This window comes from Hyperolius riggenbachi, chromosome 10, assembly GCF_040937935.1.
Source record: "Hyperolius riggenbachi isolate aHypRig1 chromosome 10, aHypRig1.pri, whole genome shotgun sequence".
NCBI lineage: Eukaryota > Metazoa > Chordata > Amphibia > Anura > Hyperoliidae > Hyperolius > Hyperolius riggenbachi.
Genome location: NC_090655.1, coordinates 44107788 through 44130357, shown reverse-complemented (window position 1 = coordinate 44130357; position 22570 = coordinate 44107788). Strand labels below are relative to the sequence as shown.

Genomic DNA, 22570 nt, shown 5'->3' with positions numbered 1-22570 from the left:
AGGACCCGCTCCCAGATTCCAGACATTTACTCATGACTTACAGGCCTGCAGATAGTGAGCTTTAAAGCTGCAGGGCACATATAAAAAATATTTACCATTACTGGACATTTTGTATGTACAGATTTTACGTTATCGAAGATATTATCGTTTCTATGTATAAAAGGGTGTTTCTTCAGAGGGAGGGAGTGATTAGAGTTAGGCATCACCAGGGGGAGTGGTTAGGGTTAGGCACCACCCGGGTGGCGGTTACTTTTAGGCAGTCCCGGGGGGGGGGGGGATGGTTAGGGTTAGTCACCACCAGGGCTGTGGAGTCAGAGTTGGAGTCGGATTCGAGGAGTCGGAGTAATTTTGGGCACGCGGAGTCGGACTTGGAGTCGGAGTCGGGAGTTGGAATCGGATGATTTTTTTGTACAAAATCCACAGCCCTGTTAAGTATTAGACTAAGGAGTCGGAGTCTGGGCCATTTTGGGTACCCGGAGCTGGAGTCGGAGTCGTAGTTTCATAAACTGAGGAGTCGGAGTTAGAGTTGGAAGATTTTTTTTACCAACTCCACAGCCCTGGGCACCACCAGGGGGGTGGTTAGGGTTAGACACCACAGGGGGGGTTAGGGTTAGACACCACAGGGGGGGTTAGGGTTAGACACCACAGGGGGGTTAGGGTTAGGCACCACTGGGGGGGTTAGGTTTAGGCACCATCAGGGGGGGTGGTTAGGGTTAGGCACCACTGGGGGGGGGGGGGTTAGGGTTAGGCCGCACCACCAGGGGGGGGTTCTGTGCGAGAGTAGGGTTTGGTAAAGCTGTATTGTTGAATTACGTAACGATTTTTAACGTTAATATAACGTTAATATATTTTCGTAATTATTTTCTGTGTTTTTACAGCGGTATTTATCACTAACCAAGCTTGACAATGATGTTTATCGTTATCAAATTTAATTATCCATTGCCGCCATTTTGTTATCCAGACGTGCCCTTTTTTCACTGCAATCTTTATTCATGCACGCTAGCATCCCTTTAGAAGTGCTACAACCACCAGAGGGAGCTCTTATACCAGTATACAGATATGCACGTCTAAAGGGATACAGAAAAGCCTTATAAAATGTATCCTTCTCTTGCTCTGCGTTCTGAAGTCCCACCCTCCAGAGTATTGGACTAAATGGGGTGAGAAGCAGGGCTGTGTTGCCCTCCCTATTGGCTGCCTGGCTCTCCCTATTGGCTGCCTGCTACATCTGTCAATGTTACCGCATGGAGACTGTGAGTTACCAGCTGGTCAGAGTTGGAGATAAACACTGAACACTTTTACTTGATTTACCGAATGCTTTAATCTTTGCAAATTGCATTTTCTTAATATTTCTTGAGGTATTTACTGCAAAAGTCGGTAATTTACCTCACTAGTTGGTAATATTAACTTTTCAGTGCGGTAATAGTTTCAGTGAATTGGCATTTGGGAAGGTGATCGGTAAAATCAGCTGTTTTCTGCATTACTAAATGTTCTGCTAATGCTTAGTGAATTGAGGCCATTGCGTCTACAAGCAAATACCGCATTTCACTACCTAAACCAGAAAATAAATGCAAACGATTACTATTAATAATAGTTTTATTGGCATACATGGCGTCAATTTATTCCAAGGTGCTGTATAATTTCAAGTATGCAGGCAGATTATACACGGAATAACATTCAGCCTGGCGAGAAGAAAAGGAACATTGCAGAAAATGTTATATTAATTAGTATTACTATTTCTCCATCCCTAGTTGGCTTTCGCCCAAAAACCAAACACTAGCCCTCTCCTCCTAGCACTGCTAATTACATGGCTTGACACCCACTGACAGTGAAGGAGAGCAGCCATGTCACCAGCAGCGCAGAGATAAGAGAGGTGGCGTTTGGTTTCCGGGTGGAAGCTGAACTCCCTGCTTTCTGGATGGGACTGGGGATGAATTCTAACACTGCATTATGGAAAAACTGAACTACAAATTCCTTTAGGTTTAGGTTTCCTTTAGGGCAGTTAGCCCTAGGAAGATCAGATGCAGAAAGGCAGGGTTAGTTGTTATTGGTATGAAGGAGATACTGGGAACCACATCATTAATGAGTGGTCTTAGGCTGATAAAGGAAGAGGAATGGGATGAGGACTGATCATTGTGGAACTCCGACTGGGAGTCGGAGAAGAGGAAGAGGATAGTAGAAGAGGATTGAAAAATCTTAAATGTCCCATCAGAAAGGTAGAAGGAGAGCCAAGAGGGCAAGGAGGTGGGGTGCCTAAAAGTGATAGGATTTGAAGTAGAGAGTGATCAACTCTGTTAATAGGCATAGAGAGTGGTGGTCTTCGGATTTTGCAGTAAGTGGATTAAGGCCCGGTTCACATTAGCGTTTTTTCCCGGAACGTAACCGGAATGTATACTGTACAAACGGAATGGATGTGAATGGATCAAATGTTAACCTATGGATCCTTCCACATGCGTCCGTTGGTACGGATACGTTCCGTACGTTCCGGTCCCCGGACCTAAAAATTGCTGCAGGCCCTACTTTTCCGGACCGTTCTGCTTAGCGGAAGGGATCCGGACAAAAATGCAGCAGCATCGGGGGCAATGGGAAACGGAATGTTTCTTCACACTAGTGAAGAAATGGAACATTCCACGGGGGATGGGGGCATGGACCGACGCAAATATAGTGACGGGAGGGTGAGGGGAGGGTGCTGCAGCCGGGCGGGTGGGCTAGGGAGGGTTTATACATACCTAATCTTCATAGGTAGCCGGCGGTAGAGGCTTCCGTCTTCTTCCGCTTCATGTGACTACATGACGCTTCATGTGACTAGTCACATGACGCGCTGTGTAGTCACAGTGGAAGAAGAGGAAGCCTCTACCGCCGGCTGCCTATGAAGATTAGATATGTATTGCCTAATCTTCATCAACGATCATTGATCAGATCCGTTTTCACTATGTGAACCAGGCCACGGACTGAGCCATTCGGATCCGGTGAAGCGGAGACCGGATCCACTCACCGGATCCTTTTGGCGAGTTTTGCAGATGTTAACCGGGCCTTAAAGAGAAACTCCGACCAAGAATTGAACTTTATCCCAATCAATAGCGGATACCCCCTTTTACATGAGAAATCCCTCCCACAAAGAAATTCTGAGTACGTACTCTTGGCAGTTTCCTGTCTGTGAAACCTGTTGCATTGTGGGAAATAGCTGTTTACAGCTGTTTCCAACAACATGCCAAAACAGCAAGCAGCAGCTACATCACCTGCCAGCAGTAAAAATGTCACCATGTGATAAATGTCAGAATATAAATCAGGAATTTAAAAGATTTTACAATGGGCAAACACTGACTAAATCATTTATACATAATTATTGTAAAAACTAAGCACTTTTTTTATTACATTATTTTCACTGGAGTTCCTCTTTAAGCTCACTTTAGTAAGAGGCAGGGTCAGAGGGTGGTTCAGTTGGAAACTACACAGAAGGTAAACAAACTGTTCAATATTCAATAGTGGTTAATATTTCTGAGTTCGCCGTCTGTCCTGACATGTACATTTACATACCCCATCAGTGGCAGTCAGAAAGTGGTGGTGCAGAAGCAACAGTGTAATCTGAGCGACAGTTGATTTTGTTTTGTACCACACTGGGCAGTACAATGCTATTAGGCACACTTACTGCTGGTGCCGCCTGCAGGTAGTGGGCCATACAAAACACTCAGGAATTTGTTACTGAATCCAAAACTGTAAACAATGCAGATCCTGAAAGCAATCCCATTGATCAGTGTAAATGATAAGTATTATCTCCCGGGACAGTATAGAACTGCTTAGAGACTTCCCAGGGCTTACACTGCTGTCACTAACTCCATTGGAGAGGACTTCCTGTCAACGCTGGATTGACACTTTTCCCACCCCCTAGGCCGTCTTTCTAGTGGCTCCCCTTCTATGTACATCAGTCCTCTCCCCTTCCATGTGCAGCCCCCTCTACCATGTGTAACATACATGTACAGCAGCCCTTCTTTTTTATGCACAGATCCCCTGTACAGATGTCCCCTTCTTCCATGTGTTGTACCCATTTGCAGCCTCCCTTTTCCATTTATAGCCTCCTCTTCAATATGAAACCACACCTCTTCCATGCTCAGCCGCCCCCTTGGGCAGCAGTTTCCCGAGGCCGGGGCCTTTGTGGCCCTGCTTCCTGTTTCTGTTGGCTTTAGTATGAAAAGTGTGAGTACTGGAGACAGGATATCAGGCAGAGCAATGAAACTTGCCAGGGATACTCATTTTAATTTGCTGTACAAGTTTTATTTTTATTTGTTGCGGTCTCTGTCACCCTTGTCACTGGCGAACTCAGGGGGCTATTCCGGGTGTCTGGAACCTCCCCCCTGCACTGAGCTGTGTATTCAGCCAGGGAAGCCCGCATAATATAAACAGCCTCATTCTCCCTCCCTTCTTACTTCTGGTGCCTCCCTCCAGCTAATAGAATGAGAGAGGCAGCCGAGCTTCCCTCACAACCCTCACAAGAAGATGCAGCCTGCAGTGAGAGAATGTTGATTATGGAGTCCTGGACTCTCCACAGCACAGAAGTGTCAGACATGATGAAATTAGAGTGCAGGCAAGCTGGTAAATATGCACAGCATGATGCAGAGCTTGCCTGGACTCAGGGTCTGTGGGCAAACATCTGTCTGGTCTCTCCCCATTGTTATAATGACTGCATGTGTGGGTAAGGTGTGGATAACAAGCTGAAAAGTTTTTGACAGTCCCTAGACTCCAGGAGGGCTTCTTTCTGACTTGTGTGAGAGACTGACAGGGACAGGAGTCCGATTACATGCAAGTAGCCTGTGTGATGTGGGACTGCAATACAGATAAGTTCTCTGCTCCATCTCAGGCTATTCTCAATTTCTCCACTCCTCTCTCTGGGCTAGTGCAACGCAAAATGACAATAGCAATCGCTAGCAATTTGTGAGTGTGATTTTGTGAAGTGATTTTCAGAGCGATTTTTGAATGAATTGCTCAAAAACATGCTACATGCAGTATACCTGCGATTTTGAAAAAATCACAACGCTGCTGTGGGAACACCCACATAGGGTAACATTAGCCAAGCGCTTTTCAAATCACTGTTGATTTGAAAAACGCTCAGAAGCACTCTTGGTGTGCACCAGCCCTCCCTCATTCACCTTTGTTTCCCTCTTCCCCTAGAACTGACTGTGTGTTCTTGTCTTACAGGAAAGCTAAATAAAAGTGCAATCCTGGTGAGGCAAAATATTATTATTTAGTATTTATGTAGCGCCGACATCTTCCGCAGATGCATATATCCCTGCATCATATGGGTATCGCTTGCGCTATGTGAAACTATGTAGCATATTCCACTGAATTGTCCAAACTAAGTCTATCTCCCGTTCCTCTCTCAGGGAGTTGTTCCAGCGCTGTACCCCGTTCACATTTGCTGCTACCAGAAGCCCTCAGAAACACTAGTGTCCTTGAGTACTTCCAAAGATAGGCAGCTCCGTAATACGCCAGCGCACTTTTGTGCATGGGCAGTATGGAGCCACCTGTATTCGGAAGCACTCGGGACATACGTGCTTCTGGACCTTTCAGGAACCCCCCCCTTAAAAATCCTGCGTTTGCCCCTGCTTGTGGACATTCTTCACCCCCGCATTGCTATACTGTAGATGCAATGGTTGAGGGGGATACCAATCAGAGATTGATCATAGGACAATTCCCTACATACAATTACATGTGTTTCTGACATGGAGAAGATCTCATTACCCTTCAGAAGGTCACCTGTACAATTCTGGATGGTCATCAGCCGTGTTTGATTCTGCTGAGTTGCTGAAAGGAGTCATAGCATTCCTGAAGCCATAAATTATGTGTTGGCTGCACACGCCATTTGGATTCCACTTTCATTAAAAATCTCATCATCTCCTCTTCAACTGTGCAGATGTAGGAGTGTATACAGCACGTCCCAGAATTCTCATCTTCCTGTTTGTGTAGTTGGCTGCCTGTGTTTTCCAGAAGTCTGCAGGGAGTTTGAAATATAATTGGAGTTACCTCCAGAGAGTCCTTCTCGTACGGGAAGACAATTTATTTAGCTCTCAGAATGATCGTATGAATGTAGCAAGTAATCTAATTGTTTGGGGTGGAAAAGGGTTTGGATCAGTTATTTGGTTTTTACTGCTGTCAGTATTCCTAGGTATACAATTATTTCCTGTTCCAGAGACAACAGAGCAAATGAGAGCATATTCTGATATGACCCAGCTGAGAACAGGATACTTTTCCCATTTAAAGAGACTCTGTAACAAAATGTTCAGCCTTATTTCTTCTATCCTATAAGTTCCTATACCTGTTCTAATGTGGTCTGAATTACTGCAGCCTTTCCTAGTTGCACAGTGGCTATATTATCTCTGTTATATAATCTAATCTTCTTTCCTCTGATGGCTTTGTCGGGCTCAGGCACTCAGGCAGGAATGTGCTGCTCTGCTTGTGATAGGATAGAAGCTATACACACCCTCTCCACGCCCCCTGCAGGCTCTGTGTGAGTCACAGACTGAGCTCCTCTCAGCCTATCACACTCTGGTTAGCAGCCATGTCTTTTGTTTGTAAACACTGCCTAAAACTGGCAATTACAAGACAGGATTGCAGCAGGGAGTGGCAGAAACAGCACAGAGGGGCCCAGGAGAACATAATGAAGAGAATGGTATGCTTTTTATTGTAAGAATTTTAGCATACAGATTCTCTTTAAGATCAATCTATTTAAAAAAAAATCTATTCCAGGTTTGTTGATTCACTTAAATTTTGCAACCTTAAGGTGGCCATACACTTAATGATTTCCAATATCCGGCAGATTCGACTTCGAACTGCTAGGAACTGATGACACAAATTGATTTATTTCACCAGATGGAAGATATTTCTTGATCGACGGTGGGTCGGGATTGCATTCGTAGGGGCGTTCAATTTTGGGACGACCAACGTGAATGTGTTGCCAGCAGAGCTTACATTCACCTGTTCGCCAGTGCATCAGCGCGTCATCTCTCCATTGCTGCCTGGGTGCTTCTCACTGCTGCTTCTCTCCATCGGCACTCTCTCCGCACTAGAGGCCAAACACTAGAGGGTGAACTACGAGGAGACCGATGTGTACGTGGTCACATGCGGTAAGTGCGTCTGGGAGAGAAGAGACAGGGAGGAGGGGCGCAGCAGTGACAGAGAGAAGACAACCCCCGCCAGACAAGTGTAAGCTCTGCTGCCAACACTCTTCAAGGCCTGGGGTGGGGGGCACATAGATGGAGGAGATGTGGGGGCACCTGCAGGCATTGCGAAGCACCGCAGATTTTCTATAGAATTCACGCTGAAATCTACTGAAAATCTGTGTACAGTGTGTATAAGGATTTCATCCCTCTTGTTTTAAAATGATTTTATTGTGACATATAAAAAATATCACAATATCAAATATATATCAAAAATATCAATATATCCAATCCATAATTTGGCCACATTTCAAAATGAAGAAGAATCAAAACATAGCACACATGACGCTAAAGATATTTATTCTGTAGATTAATCAAACCAAGCACTTTTCCAGTTGGCTTCAAATGTAGAAACATGTGCATATACGCTACGTACTATATAGAGAAATGAGAAAACAAAACAAAATTGGCCTACAAACGGGGTCAAAAAATAAAACCAAATATAATTATTGAACAGGAAAAGAGAGGAAAAAAAGTCAAACTTTAAAAATTGTGATACAGAATAATTTTCTCTGCCATAGAAGGGGATTGTAGTCCCGTACAAAGGACCATTGTGCCATCTCTATCGCATAGTTTCTTCATGATGTACCTTCACGCCAGGGCAGTTTTTAAGCAAAGGCATTTGCCATTGGTGCTGTGGGGTGCCATGCCCCTGATTAAGCCCTGCCCCTGTGTCTCCTTCTGTCCTCATTTGCAGAGCCGGGACAAGGTCCTTCAGCACCCAAGGCAGAGACACCAAAGTGCGCCCCTCCATCCCTCCCACCGCAGCTGTCACTCACTAATTGCTATTAGAATAAGAGGCTCCCCAACCCAACACCTTACTCTCTAGTTACCTGGCTTGCAGTTACTGCCATGCATCCCCTTTTCCTACTTCTCATTGCTTCAAACATAATAGGGGAATGATAGCTAAGTGAGTTGTGCGCCCCTTCCTACATTGCGCCCTGAGGCTGGAGCCTCTCTCGCCACTGACTCGGCCCGGCCCTGCCCATTTGTTCCTCCTTCTGTCCCCGTATGTCTCCTTCTGTCCTTATTTGTTCCTCCTTCAGTCCCCCTGTGTTCCTCCTTCTGCCCCCTTGGTCCACTTCAGTCCTTCTAGTCCTTCTTCTGTCCCCCTATTTCTCCTTCTTTCCCCCTATTCCTTCTTCTGTCCCCCATTCCTCCTTCTGTCCCCGTATTCCTTCTTCTGTTCCCCTTTGTGCCTACTGCTGGCTGTCCCCCACTGTGCCTCCTTCTGCCTCCCTTTGTGCTTCTTCAGTCCTTCAGTCCCCCTGTGCCTCCCTCTGTCCCCATTTGTTCCTCCTTCTGTCCCCCTGTGTTCCTCATTCTGTCCCCCTGTTCCACTTCTGTCCTTCTATTCCTCCTTCTGTCCCCCTGTGTTCCTCCTTCTGTCCCCCATTCCTCCTTCTGTCCTTCTATTCCTTCTTCTGTCCCCTTTGTGCCTCCTGCTGGATGTCCCCCATTGTGTCTCCTTCTGCCTCCCTTTGTGCCTCCTTCAGCCCACCTATGCCTCCCTTTGTCCCCTTTGCATTTCCTTGCCCCTGTGCCTCTTTCTAGGGTTAGGCATCGGAGAGGGGAGTAGGGGTAAGTTTAGTTGAAGTAAAATATAGGTAGCCTTTACCAATGTTTTATTGTCGTCATTACCACTGTAAATATTTTTTTGTTTTCATTTGGGGCCCAATTCACAACAGTATTTATTGTTTATACTTAAATTGGATTCACCCGGCGCCCATTTTACCTCGTGCCCCTATTTCATGCATGCTTCTCAAATATCCCCAATGTATTCAGTTGAAGGCATTCTCTGCACCTAAAATAAGCAGGGAAGGAAAGAAGGAAACTTTGATCCCTCTTTAGATCAGATTTGGTCTGAGTAGGACTGAGCTCATGGCCGAATCTGGGGGCCATCTATTAGTGTATGGCCACCTTTAGAAACTCAGGTGATGGTTTGTAGAACAGATTCAAGTCAGAACTACAGACAAATACTGACTATAGCAGATGCTGCTCTAACAGAGGAAGTGCTACTGTGGAGATTGTAGTCAGAATTCCAGACAAAGTCTAATGATAGCAGATGTTGCTCTGGACAGAGAAGGTGCTACTGTGCAGATTATAGTCAGAACTCTGTTTTATTCAGTAGTCATGGATGCAAAATAACTGGGAATAAGTTTATTTGCAAGCTTTAGCATCTCTACATAAAGCAGTGGCTTTCCTCTGTGTCTCCAGCTAGTCAGAACAGGAACCAACAAATCCAGAACAATTTAGATAATCTTATGCCTTAACAAGCATTACAGTGCCATCTACAGGCCAGAAGTACGAACACAATAAACACCATACAATTTCTGATGATAGCAAATGCTACTCTAGCAAAGAAAGTGCTACTGTGCAATTTATGGTCAGAATTACAGACAAATTCTGATCATAGCAGATGCTGCTCTATCAGAGGAAGTGCAACTATGTTTATGGAAGTGCTACTGTGCAGATAGTGGTCAGAACTCCAGACAAATACTGACAAAAGCAGATGCTTCTCTTGCATAGTAAGTGCTGCAGTGCAGATGCTGCTCTAGCAGAGGACGTGCTGCTGTGCAGACGCTGCTGTAGCAGAGGAAGTGCTATTGTGCAGATGCTGCTCTAGCAGAGGACGTGCCACTGTGCAGACGCTGCTCTAGCAGAGGAAGTGCTACTGTGCAGACGCTGCTCTAGCAGAGGAAGTGCTACTGTGCAGACGCTGCTCTAGCAGAGGAAGTGCTACTGTGCAGATTCTGCTCTAGCAGAGGACGTGCCACTGTGCAGACGCTGCTCTAGCAGAGGAAGTGCTACTGTGCAGAAGCTGCTCTAGCAGAGGAAGTGCTACTATGCAGATGCTGCTCTAGCAGAGGACGTGCCACTGTGCAGACGCTGCTCTAGCAGAGGAAGTGCTACTGTGCAGATGCTGTTCTAGCATAGGAAGTGCTACTGTGCAGATGCTGCTCTAGCAGAGGAAGTGCTGCTGTGCAGACGCTGCTCTAGCAGAGGAAGTGCTGCTGTGCAGACGCTGCTCTAGCAGAGGAAGTGCTACTGTGCAGACATGCTCTAGCAGAGGAAGTGCTGCTGTGCAGACACTGCTCTAGCAGAGGAAGTGTTACTGTGCAGATGATCACATCTGCAGATACGGGATAATGAGAGAGGAGATGGGTGTTTGTTGCAGTCAGTCAGATCTCAGCTCTCATTCTGTGGACCGGGCTGGAAAAATCACATCTGGTTGCTGCGAGCAACAAAGGCCGCTTCCATCCCTCTGTTTAGTCCACAGCAGAGCTGATGTGTGATGGGTGGAAAAGGATGGCGACCCGCCAGGAAACAGCTCGATGTGATCTCCTCTCTGCACAGCGGGACGGAACAGGAGATAATAACCATAATTTGCAAATCACTTTATTGCCAAGGGACACAAATTAAAAAAGAAACAATATATAGATTTTTTTTGTTTTTCTATCTCACTCTCTCCAAAGAGCATAAAGGATGAGAAATATCACCAGATGATGAAGCTGCATTAAGCAAAACGTTTGCGGAATGGGCTACGGATTGCTGTTTCTTTCAGCTAAGCTGTCTATGGAAACAGAGGCAGGTTGTCCCTCAACACATCCTCAGGTCCAAATTTGACTGCACATTAGCAAGCTGTTATACCTCCCTATGCCTGTCAGGTGTAATGATGGCGAAAGGGCAAATTCCGGGATTTTTAGAGATCTTCCTATCTTTGTTTTTTACATCAGGCAGTCTGTTTTTTTCCTTTGTTTTTAATCAGCATTATTATATTAAGCCTTTCCAATCCTCTGACTATGTCTTGCATTGACCTTATCCAGCATAGGTCCAATGTCAGATGTAGGGAGCGATGTTGTCTAATAAAATCCGACACATTGTCAGCCACTTTAGATGAACATGTCGCACTAGGCTCATCGCCACCTGCCCCATCCTTTCGCCACTGCGCCACGTAATTTAGATATTACATGTGAGCATATGGACTAAATAACTAGGGGCGCCATTGCCGGGCTAGATCACCTACGTGCATCAACGTGTTGGACATAGTCAGATACTTTGATCCCTTCCAGCACCACGTTGCAAAATTACAAAGCTACGCCAGTGTGTGTGCAGACCCTCTGGATCACTGCCACCACCACAAGTCCCTATCCCCCATATGTGGCCCCAACCTCTGCACACCTGAAAAAAAGTTAGTGCTGGGGGCAGGGCCCTAACTACAAACCATGAGGGCCCCAGCAAAACTCTGATGCCCCCCTATATTCGCACACCCTTCCCCTTGTCTATCTCTTGGTGACCCTCACAGCCTGGGAGCCCATCTCGCAAGGGTCAAATGACAAATGTGGCCAGATCTTCACACCCATAACAAAGATATGCACAAAACCCCCTAATCTGAAGGATGGACCCCTTTATCAGAGGAAGTGAAGCAGCAGTTGGGGCCCCCTTACAGCTCGGGCTCCCCTGCAGCCCCTTGTAGCGGCTGCTCCCCTGTAGCTACAACCCTGGTTGTGGGTGGGATGGGGGATACAGAAATTGCACTGAAAAGGGCTAAAGCCTAAAAACTACACTGGAGAAGTGTGAAGTAAGTCTGATTATTGTTCACGGAACCCTTCATGGTTCCTGGTGGTATTTTTATCACTGTTATGCATTTATCCACAGGTGAGATCTATTAGGCAGCAAGTGAGAAGGCATTGAGATGAAAATAGGAAAAATAGGCAAACATGAAACTTTGAGTTGCTCCCATAACATCCCAAATTGTGATAGCTACACCACTGCAACAGAGTATCTCCAAACGGTGTTCTCCACTACACTACTGTGCTCCCTGTGCAAATTCAGGTACCACAGAAATAGGGATGTCATGTCTAGGAGAACACATGGAGAAGCATGTGATCAGTTTGGTCAGGTGATAGACGTGTAATTCTCTGATTTGATAGTCATGATCATGGGCTAAAGCAGTATGTGATTGCAGCAAATCAGAGCTTTGCAAATCCATCAGATGATCAAATGAATCACATGCTTCTACATGACTTCTCCTAGACATGACCATCACTACAGAGGGACTGTAATGTGCAGGGGCTACATGGGAACTAGCAGGGACCTATCAGATTTGAGAGCTGACAATTAATTGGCAGCTAGATTAATTAAGGTAATCAGCTGTTGGTTAATTGGTGGTCAGCGCTTGATTCTGATTAGTCCACGAACAAGGGTTTGTGGAACCCCAATCTGCATATTACTCACATTTTTCTCATCAACGTTACCAAGAACAAAATCAAAGAGAGTCAAATTGATTCCAGAGACAACTTAGCTGGGGACCAATTTATTGCAGTTGGTTAATAAACATTTATTTGTGAAGATCTATATTGATCAGCAGTGCTGGACAGCTGTTAATTAACGCCAAAGATCATTCTTTATTGTGCCCATGTCCTCTCCCATTCCTATTGCACATTCCAGTTGTAGCATAAAACCAGAGGACAAATCTGTAGCACTATCTTGTTCAGAAGAACTATAGTCGATAAACTGGTCTGCATAGAAAATCTAATAGTCACAGTCAGGGTATATACCTCTAACGGCACAGAGAGGGGAAACCCATCGGGTTGAGAGCCATGCCAGACTAATGGAAGGGATACTATATAGCCGTCTACCTTCCGATGGTCTTCATCTTCTATAGTCCGACACTTAATTTGGGCTTTTCTCTTATACCCACCCAGTGACCAGTTTTGGTCTACAATGTATCTACTTATGGTCTAACCAGACAAAAAGGATGCTTGGTGCATATTAAATCCTGGATGTACACAGAGGCGTAGCTAGGGTTTTCAGTGCCCGAGAACAACGTTTTTGTGCCCCCTTTGAACAAAATGGGTGTGGCCACACATCAAAATGTGGTCATGGTCATGGGTGGAGTCAAAAGTTATTTAGATAGCTATATGTGCCCCCCTTTAAATAGCCAAATGTGTGCCCCTTTAGTTAGACAGATGTGCCTCCCTCACCCTATTTAGATAGCCAGATGTGCCCCCTTTAGATAGCCTTATTTTGCTGCTGTTAATGCTTCTGCAGAGGGAGGGAGAAAAGCAGAGGCACTTCGGGCAGCCAGTGAGCCGCCTCTCATGCACGTGGGGGTGCAATAGCCGTGCTGAGTGCCCTCACAGTGCTACGCCCGGGGATATATGTCCCCCCTTGTCCACCCATAGCTACTCCTCTGGATGTACATCTGATCACACATGCAATGTTTTTAAGTACCTGTTGTCACAACTACTGAAATTTCCCACACTTAGCCTCTGAAGAAGTAGCTGGTTAAAAGACCACGAAACGTGTGTCAGGCTAAGCTTTGACATCGACTATGCTGACACGTGGACTTTTATGATATTTGTCATACCTGCTGGCTAATTTTTTTTGGCTTACAATTAAAAGCTACGTTTTATAGTTTCCTTTGTCACAGATTTGCAATAGACCTGTAAATAAAACCCTCACCCTACATATTCTATGTATTGATCTATGGGGGGGGGGGGCCTACATACTACTATTGTTTATTATATATATATATATAATATATATATATACAGTATATATATATGGAATGTGTTTACACTGGTAAGTATTAGATTTTCCAGGTCAATGCAGACCATTTTACTGGATACAATTCTGACCAAGATAGTGATTTATCCTCTGGAGTGTGCAGTAGGAACGGAGAAGGACGTGGGCACAATAAAGATCGATCTTTGGGATTAATATCCAGCGCTGCAGATCATATAAATCTTCGTTTGGCTTATTTGGGAACAAGGAGCTACTGGCTGCTGGACACTAAGTAGCTCTGCTTGGTGATTGATCTCTGGTCCCTTTAACGGTTTGGTAAAATCACGCCCTCGTTACATCCTATGAACGTTTATCTGCGCCCCATCTTTAGCGGAGTTAATAAACGCTGTGAAGTTCAGTGATAGTCCTGTAAGATGATTGCATACATGAATATGTTTCTTCTCTCTTGTATTCTCAGCCTAGAATGTTAGAAAGTTCCTGTGCTGTGTGTGTCTCCATTATGTGTGTATTGGTGTAATGATAAAGAGTCCCTGTCCTGCCTTATCTGTGTCTGCTTTGATTTCTGTCTCTGGTGTTGTGTCTCCTCTCATTGGACTGTTCTCCCTTTCTCTCAGACCCGCACAGACTTTTCCTGGGATGGAATTAATGTGAGTGCAGAACTTCTCTGCCTTTCACCTCTCTCTCTCGCTGTCTCTCTTTCTCTCTCTTCTCACTCTTCTCTCTCGTTTTCTATCTACCTCTATCTTGCACTCACTCACCCTCACCTCACTCTCTCTCTCTCCCTTCTGCACTCTCTGACGTTGGCACTGCACATTTTAAATATTTACTTTGAGAAAAAGTCATTCATCTACTTTCCCCCCCCCCCCCCCCCCCCACACACACTTTAAGTCAACAGAAAATGTCACATTTAATCATTTTTGTTTAACCTTTTTTCTTTCTCATTAAAAAAAAAAAAAAAAAAAAAAAAATCAGTTTATAAAAAGACTCTGGTCAACCGCAATAATTCCTCTGATTGTCCTGATAGTTTAAATCTCCGCATCATGCTGCTTCTGCCCTGTACTTTTAAGAGGAAATCTTAGGGGAAAAAATTAACTTACCTGTAGCTTCTTGCAGCCCCCTGTATTCATCATCTGCCTGCGCCATCCTTCTGAGACCTCCCAGCCAGCAGCGGCGGCGGGCCCCTCAAAGCTGGCCGACCACGTTCCTCCTCAATGTGTCCCTGTGCATGTCAGTGTTCTGCGCTCAATTCTGGAATTAATACGACACATGCGCAGGATGCTCTTGGCAATCGGTGCACGCAGCTCGGGGAATACGCAGTAGCCTGAGACTGGCCACAATCAGTCGCAGGCTACTAGGGATGATCGGAAAGAGCAAATTCCGTTCCGCCGGAATTCGCGGATTCCTCCAGCGGTGAATTCCGTCGCTATGAAAATTCTGCCAGATTTTTGCGGAATTCCGGATTCCGGCGGAAAAATTAAAATAATTGCAAATGGAACCTTGTTTATGCTATATGGTGACCCATAGACCTTATTGACTGTTCCCTTAGTACTTTTTCCCCTTCCTCCCTTCTCCCTCCCTCCGGGAGGAGGAGGGTCTCGTCTTCCAGGGAATTGTAGGATTTCAAAAGCCAGCTTACATACCTTGGCCAGGAATTGAACGCAGGTCTAGTGCTCGGTAGGTAGCTCTCTTCACCACTATACCACCACCAACACTAAATGCTGAAGCCAGCCTAGCATGTACCATTATGATATATCCAAGAGAAAAATGAGCTTGCTTAGGGATTTTTAGAATGTCAAAAGCCAACTCACATACATTGGCCAGGCCCAGGAATTGAACCCAGGCCTACCGCTCTGTAGGCTGCTACCCTAACCATTATACCACCAACACAACACACTACAATGCTACATGCTGAAGCCAGCCTAGCATGTACCATTGTGATATATCCAAGAGAAAAATGAGCTTGCTTAGGGCACTAGACCTGGGTTAAATTCCCGGCCAATGTATGTAAGCTGGCTTTTGAAATCCTACAATTCCCTAAGCAAGCTCATTTTTCTCTTGGATATATCACAATGGTACATGCTAGGCTGGCTTCAGCATATAACATTGTAGTGTGTTGTGTTGGTGGTATAATGGTTAGGATAGCAGCCTACCGAGCACTAGACCTGGGTTCGATTCCCAGCCAATGTATGTAAGCTGGCTTTTGAAATCCTACAATTCCCTAAGGAGGAAGGAAGGTCTATCGAGTAGAAATTCTTCTTATCAGGCAGAAATCAGTTTGGTGGGGAAAAAAATTTGAATTCCGTGGAATTTTATATTTTTCCGCGGAAATTCCACCTTAGCGCTATAGCAATTCCGTTCCGTCACATCGGAACCGGAATCACCAAATCCCAGCCGAAATCGCGGAATTTATAATTCTGCGGAATCCAGCGACCATCCCTACAGGCTACTGCATGCTGGGGGGTCGTGGAAGGACAGTACAGGCACAGGATGATTAGGTAAGTTAAACTGCTTTTTTTATATTATTTAAGTATCCCTTTAAAGGAAACCAGAGACGAGATCAACTAAAAGTTTTATACATACCTGGGGCTTCCTCCAGCCTCATGCCCACGGACCGCTCCCACGCCGCCCTCCTCAGCCTTCTCCAGCTCCCGTAATTTCAGCCAGTCTCCGCCAGTCTGCACAAGAGAAGTGCACTCTCTACGTATCCCTCTGGTGGCTGCCGGAGAGATATGTAGAGGGTGCATTTCTCTTGCGCAGACTGGCCACGACTGGCCGAAGTTACAGGACCCGGTGCCGGCGATACAGAAGACTGAGGGCGGCGGCGTGAGAGCAATCCGAGCTTATGGGGTTGGAGGAAGCCCCAGGTATGTATAAAACGTTTAGTTGATCTCGTCTCTGGTACACTTTAAAGGGACCCTTTAATTGATCTATGCATATGAATCACAGGAATATCCCACAACTGAAGTGTTTAATGAAAGTCTAGATAGTGCTTCTTAACTCAAATATATTTAATTCTTCTTCTATAAAGCCATCACCAAAACATTTCAGTATGTAGCTCATCTCAGCTTGCACAGACATATGCTGTCTAGCAGGTGTTCACTGAGAGCTGACAGCATGAGTCATCAGAAGGGAGGTGCAAGGAGTGGTCACATGCCATCAGGCTAGACTGAGCTACATTCGACTATTAGTTGAAGTGGCTGTATAGTGGCTGTATAGTGAGACGTTTAAAACTTCTGAAGGGTATGGGAAGCTGTGTTACCAAACCAAGTCCCTAGCTTAGTAAAATGGACCTATATTGCAGCAGAGAATTATAGATAATTGGTAGTTAGCTATGATCTTCTAAGTGTTGCTAGAGGATGTAGTGGTGGATTGGTTCTAGAGCAGCTTATGGCTATGGGCAGAGCTGGTACCTGGTTATAAGAGGGAGTGGTAGAGTATCCTGTTAGCAGCTCTACTTTCGGTCTTTGCCCGATGATGAAAGTTACGGTATGTCTGACTTTGTGGTTTCCCATTAGATGGAATGTTTGTTTGACTAATGTTTACATTTAGCAGTGGCTGGATTGGATAAAGTACTGGTTAAGGCCTCTGCTTCTGACACAAGAGACCAGGGTTCAAATCTTGGCTCTTCCTGTTCAGTAAGCCAGGACCTTTAAAAATTATTTAGCATGTGTAGCGAAGGATAGCAACCCTTATGTGGGTCACATCAAAATATACTGTAGTGAGGGTTGCCAAAAAGTTAGTAAACTAAACTTTATTATGTGCGAGATAGGACAAGAGTTACCTTGACTGTCCAGAGCTGTTTATTCCACCTTTTGTCTTTTTCAGGGTATTTGGCCATCATTAGTGCAGGGTTTGTTTCGTATGACTTTGTAGAGTAGGGCTTGGAGGAGTAACAAGATATGTTTCCCAGTTAGCCTATGAAGCACCATCTGGGCCAAAACAGCCAGAAGGTCCGCTGCTCACAATAAAATAACTAACATGTTAGTTAAGACTGGTTTTGACGGATCCGCTTGGCAGATCGGTCAAATCCAGTGTTATCAGCTGAACGACCGTTTGTACACACGCCCGACTTGATGTCCAAACAACCGGTCGTTCAGACGTCCAAACGACTGTTCGTTTGGAAAAATCTGACAAGTGTATGTACCTTAAGCAAGTCACAGCAACTAGCAGCTCATCTAGTTGGCTAGCAGCTCTGTAAACTCTAATGTGATTTGCTAGACCTAATTCCCCCCTCTCCATGTGAAGCTAATTTGCATGGTAACTTTACCGTATCAATACTCAGTATTGCTTTCCCAAAACAGAAATTCTTGGCCAATAAATGCCTTGTGTTTAGAGTGCTATCAATGAAAGCCCCTTTCGGACAATCACAAAAATTCTGAAGTTTCTCCACAACTGAACTGGACACCTTTTTGGGTTCGATGGCAGAGGCTCTACTTTCAGTAAAAGAAGCGGGGATAATAAAAAAATCTAGCTAAAATGCAAATTCAGGTCCAATACAAAGCAAAATTTGCAGAGGTTGAACCGTAACTTTGCAAGGGACAATGAGATTCAGGAGCTGAAAATGACTTACCCCGCAGCTCTAGAATCCGATAAACCTATCCAATGTTACAGTTCAGCCCTGAAAATTATTATTCTTGTGGGGCCCATATTTGCATTTTAGCAAATTTTCTGAATATTTTTGATAAGCAGCTTAAAGGATATCCAAGCTGAAAAAAAAGTTAAGCTTTAATAACCTGGGGCTTCTTCCAGCCCAAAAGCGTCTATATGGTCCTGGGTGCTGCTGTCCCCTATGTAAAATCGACAACCCCAGCTCGGTCACAGGCTTCTGCGGCTGCACCTCTCACGATCGTGTCCCCATGGCCCGGAGCATTCCACACTTGCGCAGTTCAGGTCTTTGTGAACTGCGCAAGCACATAATGCTCCCGGCCACGGGTGAACGATCATGAGAGTTGCTCCCGTGCATGTGGAGAAGCCTGCAGCCTAGCTGGGGTCAGCGATCTTACAGGGTGTACTTATTTCGGTTGGGGGAAGCCTCTGGATCCTAAAGAGGCTTTGCCGTCTTCCACAGTAGCCCCAATTCAGGGCAGGCTCCCCCCGGAAAATTTGCCGACAAGTTTGTCGCAGACGCAGTGGCGTCTGTAGCACATGGCAGTATTTACCTTTTGATTCCAGGGCAGGCACAGTACCATCTTCCCTGCAGTAGAGTGGACCCGATTGGGCTCGGCCATTTCCACCGGAGCCCAAGGGGGAAGATTGTTCTTCACCTGCGCTGGGTCCAAAAGGTAAATACTGCTGTCTGCAGCTGTCTAGGGAAGCAAGTGCTAGATCGGGGCTACTGCAGAAGATGGGGAAAGCCTCATTAGGATCCAGAGGCTATTTTTTTTAATACAGATTTAAAAAAAAAAAACATTTCAGCTTGGGTATCCTTTAATGTTCACTCATTTTTAAAGGAAGATTCCCAGCGGTAAATGAAGAGGCAAAAAACAAAAAACATTCTATCAGTTATTTTATGTTTTCCCCAGTTTGCATTGTTTCTTATATATGGTCCGCTCATGTTTTTGGTTGAGTTTATTCTTCTGTTTGTCTGTTTGGTTCGCTGTCATCTGCCACTCTCTCTACAGGTTCTGTCACTCTTCTTCCCACAGAGCTTTGATTTTGTCTCTCGATTTTCTTTCACCATAACAGCAGGATCTCTCAGTCACACAGCAGCGGCCTCTGTCTATCTCTATCTGGCTTCCTCCTCTCTCTCCTCCGCAGCTGAGGCTGTTGTCTGTCTGTCTGTCTGTACCCCTTTCTTGCTGTCCGTCTATATCCTGTCGTCTCTCTCCCCCCTTCTTCTTCTTCTCTCTTCTCTCCCTGAGCGATCACTTCCTCTCTCTTTGGATCTGTCTGTCAGCTGTCGATGGAAGACACGACATCGATCCTTCCTCGGTTGAAGAGACACTCTAATGCTTATGGGATTGGTGCTCTTGCCAAATCCTCTGTCAAAGGTACAGGAGTCAGGACATTCTGCCAAAACAAAAGCACCGCCAGTGCAGGTGGCCCAGCGCAATGACCATCTGTCTCTGTTTCTCACTTTCTGTTGCCCGTAGGTATCTCTCGATCAATGAAGGATCACGTGACCAAGCCGACAGCAATTGGCTCAGGACGCGTTGCGCACATGATAGAATGGCAGAGCTGGGGTCAACCGCCACCGCCAAGCAATGAGAGCGTCAGATTGGACAGCGATGCCTATTCTGATTTGAGCGACGGAGAGAAGGAGGCCCGGTTCTTGGCTGGTGAGTACAGAGAGGAGGCTAATGGTTTATTGGTTAATAATTCATTTTTGAATGGCCACCAATCTTCATATGGATAACAGGTCACCAGTTAGGCCTCATTCAATTTAGCGAATGCAGATGGCGAATGGCAATGTGTTTGGAATGTAATGCATGCGATTGTGCACCATCTGCGCTGCTGATATCATTCGCTATGGTGAGTTTTGCGAAAAATGCATACAGCAGTGTGATATCTCCACGAGATATGTCACATAGTGCAGTCTATTTCATTGGCTCCTGACCCCACCCCATGGACTATGACGGCTGGTATAGCTCTGGGTGCGAAGCCCCAGTCGGCCGGGGCTCCGCATTCTGGCTATCCCAGCCTGCATGGGGGACAAGGGGTTACAGAGGCTTAGGAGGGGGGACCCCATGTCATTTTTTTTTTCAGATTTCCCCCACTCAGAACATTCCCCAAAAAAAAAAAAAAAAATTTTTTCTAAATATTGTTTCCCACTATCTTTTTAACATATCCTGCAAATTTGGTGTTGCTAGGATGTAAGGGGCCTTTGCTACTAACTGCTGGGAAATATTTCCCACGATCTGTCATTGACCGGCATTTAAATGTATCGTTTTTTTCTTTGAACTTTTAAAATCGATTTTCTCAAAAAGTATAAGGTCTTTTTGAAAAAAATAATGTTCCCCTTGCTCCCACTTTTCTTCTTAACATCACCTGCACATTTGGTGATTCTGGCATTTAAGGGGGCTTTGCAATTAACCCTTAAAGTCGGCGGGTTTTGAATCATGAATTTGTGATCACGGCCGAATTTTCCCCTGACCCGGATTCTAATCCACCCGAATCGAATTCGAGTCCATTAGAACCAGCCGAATCCGAATTTGACCCGGACCTGAATTCGAATGTACTTGAATTTGGGTACATTCGAGCATCCCTGGTTGTATCCTTCAGCAGCATACAGGCGGCCCCTACTTTCTGTACAAACAGGTTCTGTTCCAGGAGATTGTTTGTAAGCTGAATTTGTTTGTAGGTTGAGTCATGAGTTCTACGTGGTGAAATGTGGATAAATCATTTACTTTCGGGTAATTCTGGATTTGGACATATGTTATAAGCAATGAGTTTTTGTTGTTGCTTTTAATGGGCTTTTAATTGGTTTTCAACTGCTTACAACAGGTTACACAATACTGTAACATGTCACAACAAAAATATGAAGAACATTTTGTACCTGGAGTCGATTTTTGTTTGTGTGTATTAAATGTTGTAACATATTGATTATATCCCCAGAAAAGTCCTTTCTAGAAAACTCTCTGTATGAAATCTATAGGAAGTAGTTTATAATGATAACTGTATCCGTTTTGTTTTTTTAAATTACTGATTTTGTCAGCTATAATAGATCACACAGATACTTGTACCAGTATATGTCTTAAGGTCACTTACCCTTTCCAATGCTTTTTCCCGATCACCCAACCCCCAGCACAATTTTTTGGGAGTGATCGAGAGGTGCGGTGGCAGGGATCCAGACGGTCTCTACCTCCTTGCTCTAGAGTGAGAAAGTGACCTGGCATCAGTGGTGGGGGGGGGGGGGGGAGGAGGGGTGCCAGCTCATGTGCTGTAGCTCCGCCCCCACACACTGGTGGCGCCGCGAGTAAGCAGCGGGAGATGATCAAAGTGTCAAACTTAGTCCAATGGTTTTGATCTGAAGAGGATGACGCTGTGCCGGATTTTTGCAATAGCGCTATCTAGCGGAAGCCAGTTTTCATTGGTCAAATGGAGGAAAATGCCAATTGGAATTGGATTGAAAATCGGTTAAAGTGAACCAAGCAGCATTTTTAGCCCCGAGGGCATCTCAATAGCACATTAATAATGCATGCTAACAATGTGGTTCATTACTAAAATCCCATTTTACTTCTTCTTTTTACATTGTACAAATGTTTGGGAGAGGTTTTTATTGCTCTACTTCCAAGGGCTGCTGTCCACAGTAAGAGCAGGCAGATAAGGACTGCTCTAATTAGCAGTAGCAATGAGCAAACACAGGCTTTTATCAGCGGGTGGAGGGGAAGGGGGATAGGACACTGTTCTTCAAACAGTTTAGAGAAGTCACGATTATATTCACACCTTCCCCTGAATAAATAAGGGCAGAGGGAAGGGGAGGAGGGAAAATGACAGCTCCTACAGCTATTAGAAACCAGGACAAGCTGCAGGGAAAAAAAGCTGCTTGAATCCCTTTATGTCACAAGAAGAGATAGGATGTGATATCCACACACTATATCTGCCAAAGCTTCTCTGAAGCTAGATTCTGAAACATGACACAGAATGTTCCCTGGTTTAGGAAAGGGAGGTCAGGGACTAATGTTGGTTAATAGGCTCATCGTTGAGGTGGGACAGAGCAGTGATCAGGGGCATAACAGTAGACCCTGCAAGGGATGCACCCGCAAGGGGGCCCAGAAGCCGCGGGGGGGGGGGGGGGGGAGAAGTTTATTTTCCCTGTCCTTAAAACTGACAATGAAGGGCATGGAGAGAAAAAGCTTTCTGCTCTCTGCACAATTGTTCTAATGACTGCA

General features: G+C 45.3%; 1 protein-coding gene across 6 annotated transcripts in view; it reads left to right on the top strand.

Moving 5' to 3' along the window:
• FAM131B (family with sequence similarity 131 member B) overlaps positions 1-22570 on the top strand; it is a 122258-nt gene that overhangs the window by 53622 nt on the left and 46066 nt on the right. For 5 of the 6 annotated variants that reach the window (XM_068258079.1, XM_068258082.1, XM_068258078.1 and 2 more), the window contains 3 exons: positions 14354-14386; positions 19636-19729; positions 19832-20017. In XM_068258079.1, coding sequence (XP_068114180.1) covers positions 14354-14386; positions 19636-19729; positions 19832-20017 — 313 coding nt within the window. The remainder of the gene's footprint in view (positions 1-14353; positions 14387-19635; positions 19730-19831; positions 20018-22570) is intronic. The other variant, XM_068258081.1, reaches the window with a different exon arrangement.